Genomic DNA, 7567 nt, shown 5'->3' with positions numbered 1-7567 from the left:
AACCGAAACCTAATTAACTATACAACTAATAAATATTTACGAGTCTGATTTACGGGAACGGAGTCCCGAGAATGCACTTTTTGACACCCTTGACTATCAGGTCGTTACAATAAATTTTAGAATTTTTTAAAATTATTTAGATTTTTTTTGCATTTTTTGTTGGTTGAGAGATTAATTTACTCAATTTTGAAATTCACAGGGACAAAGGGGTATTTACAGCAATCTGTTATTCGAATTATTCGGTTATTCGAATTGTAAATTTCAACTCGACTCGAACTCAAAACTTAAATAACTCAATTACATTAACTCAAAATTTAAAAATAAATCGAATCGAATCAATTTTACTCACCCTAGAGAGTTTAGAATATAAGTTGAGCAAGTGACAACCACATTTATTTTATTTTTAGGGTTTATTTTATTTAATACACGTATTAAGGATGGGTTTAGATAAGCGGTGTGTTTACCTGCGATTAGTGTAAATAGTGATGGCGATGAGATTATATAGTATAGCGATATTGTAGCGTGAGACAAAAAGTAAGTTAAACACACCGCACTGTACCACACCTCCTATCCAAACCCACACTAAGATAGAGATACTGAAGAGTGAGGCACATTGGCTCACAACCAAAACCATTGTTGTTTTTTTTTCTTTGAATAAAATTTCTCCTTTTCATATTTTCTTTTATTATTATTATTATTATTTAATTTTATGATATAGATTTTGGTCGATAGTCAATTCGGAAGTTAGTTGTGAGATCCAAACTCGCACTTAAAAAATTTCATTTCAGTATTTTTTTGTTTCTCCGGTTTAAGAGATAGACACCGTTTTCTCACAAAGTTGTACTGACATTAAGTCAAAAAGAGCTCATTGATTTGATGTTGATAGGCATACAGTTGGAAGCACGAATCAACAGTTAGTCGTATTTGGTCTATTGAATAACACATTGGCATGTCTAATTAAATAGTTGGTTGAATATGTCAAGGGAAATAGCAATTGGATCTAATCGACCCACGCGGTCGAGGCCATTGGTTCAAGCTGGGTCATTCTAGTACGCTAGGCTATAGGAGAGCTAAATCGTGAATGTGTGTTTCATGGTTGTTCATTTGGTAAATGTTAGTTGTTGGGTGTTCCAGCAATTAATTTACACACGAAAAGGTTGGCGGTCTGAGGTGTCCTCGATCACTATAACTGGCTTATCGATTGAAGGAGAAAATTTGTTATCAATGATTAATTTGAAACTGGAGCAAGAGTCAAGCCTGAACCTAGAATTTCATCATATCAGTTTATTTAATTAAATTTTGTTTCTACTTATTTTTGTTTTTATTTTGATTTCAATTGTCTTTATTATTTTTTACTTTTATCAAATTTCATTTCTCTTTTTTATTTTTGCACAAATCGTCATGCATCATGGGCACAATAGCTGCTTAGACGCGAAACCTAGTTGAACCAAACTACAATTTTACATATATCAGTCTCTGTGGGATTTACCCTACTCTCTATACCGCTATTTATTTACTATTTAGGCATAAGAATATTATTTTTGGTGGACTCGACACCCATCAAATTTTGATGCCGTTGCTAGGGATCATGTCTACAAAGACGAGAAATAATTCAAAGTAATATTGAAGTGTGTAGTAAACCAATTAAGATAATGAAAATTTTGCTTTAAAGGTTTTTATAGTGTAAGCAAATGTATCCTTTGTTAAAAGAAATTTTATAAATGCATAAAATGCGTCAATGTGACATTTATCAATTACACCGATTGTTGAATCGAGTAAAAATATTACAATAAAATTTATAATAACTCATGGTGACATAAGTTATTTCTCAAAGGATAATTTAAAATTTGAAATTTGTTAAAAAAATTGTCGAGAAACATATTTTTATAGTATATTTGTCTTAAAAATAAGAGTAAACTATCAAATGTCACAATTGTTTACTTCACGTTATATTTTAGTCACTTATGTTTGAAATATTACGTTTTAGTTACTTACGTTAACGTGTTGTAACATTTTAGTCATTGAGTCGTTAATTGCCATTAATAGTGTAACGATAAGTTGACATGGCACGTTGAATCATCATTTCAAATAAAGGTTAACTTATACAATTGGTCCCCATATTTTTTCGTTTTTAGCAATTTAATTTTTTTTTCTTTTATGTTATTTTAACTTTCATTTTCCCCTTTATTTTCCATTCTCTTTTGTTTCTCCCTCTGTTCTCCATCTCTTTTAACCTAATTTTTCTATGTTTTCCATTTGTTAAAACTAAAAGGGAAGAAGAAAAGAAAAAAAAAAGAAAAAAATAAAAGTAAAGGGACTAGTTTTAACAAATGGAAAACGTAGAAAAACTACGTTAAAAGAGATAGAGAATGGAGGAAAACAGAGGGAGAAGTAGAAAAGAATGAAAAAAAAGTTAAAAGAACATAAAAGAAAAAATTAAATTGCTCAAAACAAAAAAAGGGGATCAATTGTATAATTTAACCTAAAATTTTTGTTTGAAATGATGGTTTAACGTGCCACGTCAGCTTATTGTTACATCGTTAACGATAATTAACGGCTGAGTGACTAAAATGTTACAACACGTTAACATAAGTGGCTAAAATGTAACATTTTAAACATAAATGACTAAAATATAATCTGAGGTAAACCAAAGTGACCATTTTGATAGGTTACCTAAAAATAATTTAGATCACCTTTCAAAATTGATTCTCTCTCAACGAGGTGATGTGATTGTGATCATTATCGACAATCTAGGATCATTACCGCATAGAATTATTTACTTTATTTAACAAATTAGGGGGGTAATTGTAAAAATATAGTTTGAATTCTAATATTTGGAGTGACAAGAAAGACCTTAACTATTATTATTCACTTATAAAGGCGTTAATATCGCATATAATTTCCATATTATTATTAAATACGGTAAAAGTATTATAGAGGTCATTATATTAAGAATCGAATTTCATTTTATCTTATATATTAAAAAATGGGTAAATTGATCATTGTACGTTAGATAAAAAAGTAAATTGATCCTTCTGTTAAAAATTCATTTCATTTTTACTATTAAAAACTAGTCCATGTACGTCATCATGAGGTACACATGACACACCACATGTAATTATCTGGTTATTTCGTCTTAGCCATGCCCAATTTTAACAGTAGAAATGGACGAAATTTTTAACAGAAAAGACCAATTTTCTATTTGATCTGATGTACAAAGAAAATACAATCTAACTCTTAGTACAAGAAACTTTTTAATACTTTTACCTACCAAATACAATTATTGATAACATTAAAAAATGTTGCCCCATGCTAGATCCCATATAAAATATCAATCCTATTTGTAGAATCTAAAAGATCATTTTTGTCGAAAACAACTTAAACTTTTTAAGTAATTGGTACATTTCCTAACAAAAGGCCGAGGTCTAAGGTTTAATTTTTGTCTTTGATTTAATGAAGGTATTGTTTTGTATTATAAATTTTTGTTTCAGAAACAAATAGTAAAAAATTAGGTAAAAATATCATAGAAACTATTATATTAAGAATTGAATAATAGTTTGCCCCTCTACTCGAAAAATAGGCAAATGAGTCCCTCTATGCTAGATCAAACAGCAAATTAGTCCTTTTATTAAAAATTTCATCTATTTCTACTATTAAAATCTAAGCCCTGTACATCAGAATGAGGAACATGTGATACACCACAAGTAACTGTCTGGTTATTTTGTCAACCCCGTCAGTTTTTAACAATAGAAATAGATGAATATTTTAACAGAAATGACTAGTTTACTATCTGATCTAACATAAATAACTAGTTTATCCATCTTTTAAGTAAAGAGGCCAAAATGCAACAATTTGACTCCTAGTATAGGGTTTCCATGATACTTTTACCAAAAAAAAAATTATAATTGGAAGTGAATAAGTAAATAATCTTGTAAAAGTATCATAAAGGACCTTGTACTAGGAGCCGGAATGCATTTTGCCCTGTCTACTAAAAAAATGGGCAAATAGTCCCTATTTATTAGATCAAATATCAAATTGGTCATTTTTGTTAAAAAATTCCATTCATTTTTGCTATTAAAAACTAATCATTGTACATCAGCATGAGGTACACGTAGCATACTACATGTCACTATCAGTTTTAAAGGATAAATCCCAAGACTATACATGAACTATGGTTTAATGTGCAATTGTATACACAAGCTTTGATTTTGTGCAATTTTGTACATGAAATTTTGATTTGATCCAATTCTTGTAAATTATTAATACAATTTTTTATATAACATCATTTTATGTTTATATATTGCATGCATAAATAATTATATTTATCTAATATAAAAATAAATTGATGTATTTTTATTTAAATATGTATGATTAAATTAAAATTAAAGCTTCCAAGATATAATTGAACAACAATTAGAATTTCATGTGTATAATTGCACTAAATTAAAGTTCATGTATACAATTGCACATTAAATCAAAGTTCATGTATAATTTTGATATTTATCCTATTTTTAATAGATAAATAAATAAGACAATTTGCTCTTTTAGCTATTGTACAAGGACTAATTTATCATTTTAGGTAGAAAGTGCAAAGTACAGGGACCTTCATAGTACTTTTACCATAATAATCCTATACAAAATAATATTGCCCGAATCTTAATTAAATATTTCACTTTTTCCGTTGAATTAGATAAACTTTGACTAAAAAAGATAAAAAAGCAGTTGCAATTTTAGAGTGAGTTGGACTCTTTCGCGCATATATTATCATCTTCCTTTCAATAGCACTGAAATCTTTTTAAGAAATCGAGTTCTGTAAAAATGTCAAACAATTTCGAATTGGGTACAACGGAAAATATTAACAACAATGAGGAAGATGATGAAGAGCTGTTGAACTCATTTCCGGCGGGTTATCGGTTCAAGCCACGCGACGACGAACTCGTCCTTTTTTACTTGAAGCCCAAGCTGCTGAATTTACGATTACCTCCCAATAGAATCAGGGATGTTGAATTGTACCATTACAATCCACAGCAGCTTATAGGTATGATTTAATAATCCCTTTTTCTACTTTCATTTAAGTATATTGAAGATGCTTAATGTAGTATGTTAATCAGTTCTATTGAATTTTGCTTCTTCTTTTTTCTGCGTTATAAACCCTAATGAATATAAACACCATGTTAATTACTTCGAACTTTTAGGCTTCGATTAGTTTTATTTTGATTAATTTTCTTTCTTTTTACAATTCCATTTTTTAATTGATATATCAATAATTTCGATTTATTTTTGTTCATGAGATTCAAAATTGTTAAATGCTATTTTTTTCTTTAAATATGGAAAAAGATTATTTTGTGTGGAAACACAGTAAATTATTGTTAATTTTACACACTCCATGATAGAATTACAAGAACTCATGAAACAGGATTTAAAATTTGGATACCAAATTATTAGGGCAAAAACATTATTGTTAATTTACAAGCTTCAAGATTTTTAATTTCTTAGTTTAAGAGAGAGATTTAGTTAGCTAAATTAAACTTTTTACCTAAATTTCTCTTGATTTTAACTTGAAAATATCTCCATGAAGTGAGAGATTCTTCTTGATTTTTTGGCTAAAAGAAAATTATATCATAACCCAGAAAATAACTAAAGTAAACGATTTAGAATTCCCATCTAAAATATGTTTCAGTGTTACTTGTATCATAAGATTTTGATTTTGTATACTTTAATTTGTACTAACATGTACCAATAATTATAATTATTTTGTCACATAATAAATAATGTAATTAACTTATGCTCTACTAATATTTTTGTATTAGATAGAAATTTGTAATTACTTTGAACTTTTATATTCATATTTCATACTACGTGGTTGAAATTTATGTGGTAATAGTGAGATTTGTAGCTGAATGTGTATTTAATGCATGTGTGTACTCCTATTGACATGGGCTGATAAAAAAATATAGTGTTTCTTCAATTGTTTTCCTATTTTAGTTCATATATATATATATAGCTAAGAAAGGGTACATGGTTCCAAAATGGTAGATTTGTTATTTAGCCCTTTAATTTTTCATGAAATTATATGTTGTATAATAGTAAAATTATAATAATTTATGATTCATTTCTGACTTCAAAAATAATTTTCTGGCTTCGTCCCTGTTTAATGTAAGTTGTAATATTGATTGATATAGAAAAGTATGGATCATATGGAGAAGAAGAATGGTATTTTTTTACACCAAGAGAGAAAAAATACCGAAACGGATTGAGACCGAACCGAACAGCAGGTGATGGATACTGGAAAGCCACCGGAGCTGATAAGATCCTTAGATCTGAAAGCCATGAAATTGGATATAGAAAGGCTTTGGTTTTCTACAAAGGAAAACCCCCTAAAGGTGAAAAAACAGATTGGATGATGCATGAATTTAGACTCAAAGATCCTCCCGCTAAGCTTTCTCAAGATGAAATGCGGGTATCCCTTTTAACTCAAAACTTTCAATTATGATTTGATATTGTACACTTAGAAGTATTATGTTGGGGATGTCTATGCTCGAATATGCTTTGGGTTTTGTCTCCCGTACTCTAAAAAGAGGTTTTTCAGAATTTAGGGAACACCTAAGCATCAACATTTGGCTTTATTGGGGTTTGAACCCAACAATGCCATATAAGAGCATAGGTTGGAACCCTACCAAGGCCAAAAATGCTAAAAACATTTCTTATTGGATCAGGCATTCCCACCAAACTCCATGAATACTTTGAGCTCTCCTCGGAGTAAGGAGACAACTCTGAGACAACTTCGAGTATAGACACTCCAAACACAATACCTCCACTGTTGAAAGTTCAAGACGGACTCAGATAATGCCTTCCACTCAACAGATATTATTATGGTTTTTTTATACCTCAAACCAATCGCTTTGAAATTGTTTTTGTTTTGCAGTTAGATGATTGGATATTATGCAAAATTTATCAAAAGAGTGATAAATCAACGAAAAATTCAGCTTTAATATCAGATAATCCACAAGGAGTCGTGAGTTTTGAGTATGGAAGTGATGAATTTGGAGAAATGGATGATAATCTTTATTGTGATTATCTGATGTTTGACCATAATCCTTCCTTGTTGCTGGACGATAATTTTTGTGATTATTATGATCCGAGCTTAATTCCAATGGCGATGGTGGAACAAGGTAGAATGGACAGTCCTGATAAAAAAACCACATCGTGACGACAAACATTTCAATTGAATATTTATTTTTGTTTCATTATCAATGTTTGCTTATAAACATTTAGGTTTGAATCGTTTAGATGGATAACGTATGAATATAATGTGTTTCCCCATAAATTATAGAAGTGGACAATTGTCCTCCTTTACACACTCCAACTGATGCACTCCATCTATGAATAGGATTTTTAGCTTAAATATCCACAATTTTTAGGTTGAATAACTCAACTCCATGAATACGGAGGCAACTCCCCAACCGTACGACTTGGACCAAAAAGGTCTGAAAAAGAGAATATTCTTTGATCATTTAATCCTTTACTTGACATTCTTCATTTTGACTTGAAAATGTCCCTTTCCAAA

At 29.7% G+C, this 7567-nt stretch overlaps 1 protein-coding gene across 1 annotated transcript; it reads left to right on the top strand.

Moving 5' to 3' along the window:
* Positions 1 to 4697: 4697 nt before the first annotated feature.
* LOC105798047 (NAC transcription factor 32) lies at positions 4698 to 7366 on the top strand. Its single transcript, XM_012627931.2, has 3 exons — positions 4698 to 5038; positions 6183 to 6460; positions 6926 to 7366. The coding sequence occupies exons 1-3, from the start codon at positions 4819 to 4821 to the stop codon at positions 7208 to 7210; spliced, it is 783 nt and encodes a 260-aa protein (XP_012483385.1). The 5' UTR covers positions 4698 to 4818; the 3' UTR covers positions 7211 to 7366.
* Positions 7367 to 7567: the final 201 nt, after the last annotated feature.

Source organism: Gossypium raimondii, chromosome 9, assembly GCF_025698545.1.
Source record: "Gossypium raimondii isolate GPD5lz chromosome 9, ASM2569854v1, whole genome shotgun sequence".
In the NCBI taxonomy this organism is placed as follows: Eukaryota; Viridiplantae; Streptophyta; class Magnoliopsida; order Malvales; family Malvaceae; genus Gossypium; species Gossypium raimondii.
This window is presented reverse-complemented; position numbering and strand designations above follow the sequence as displayed.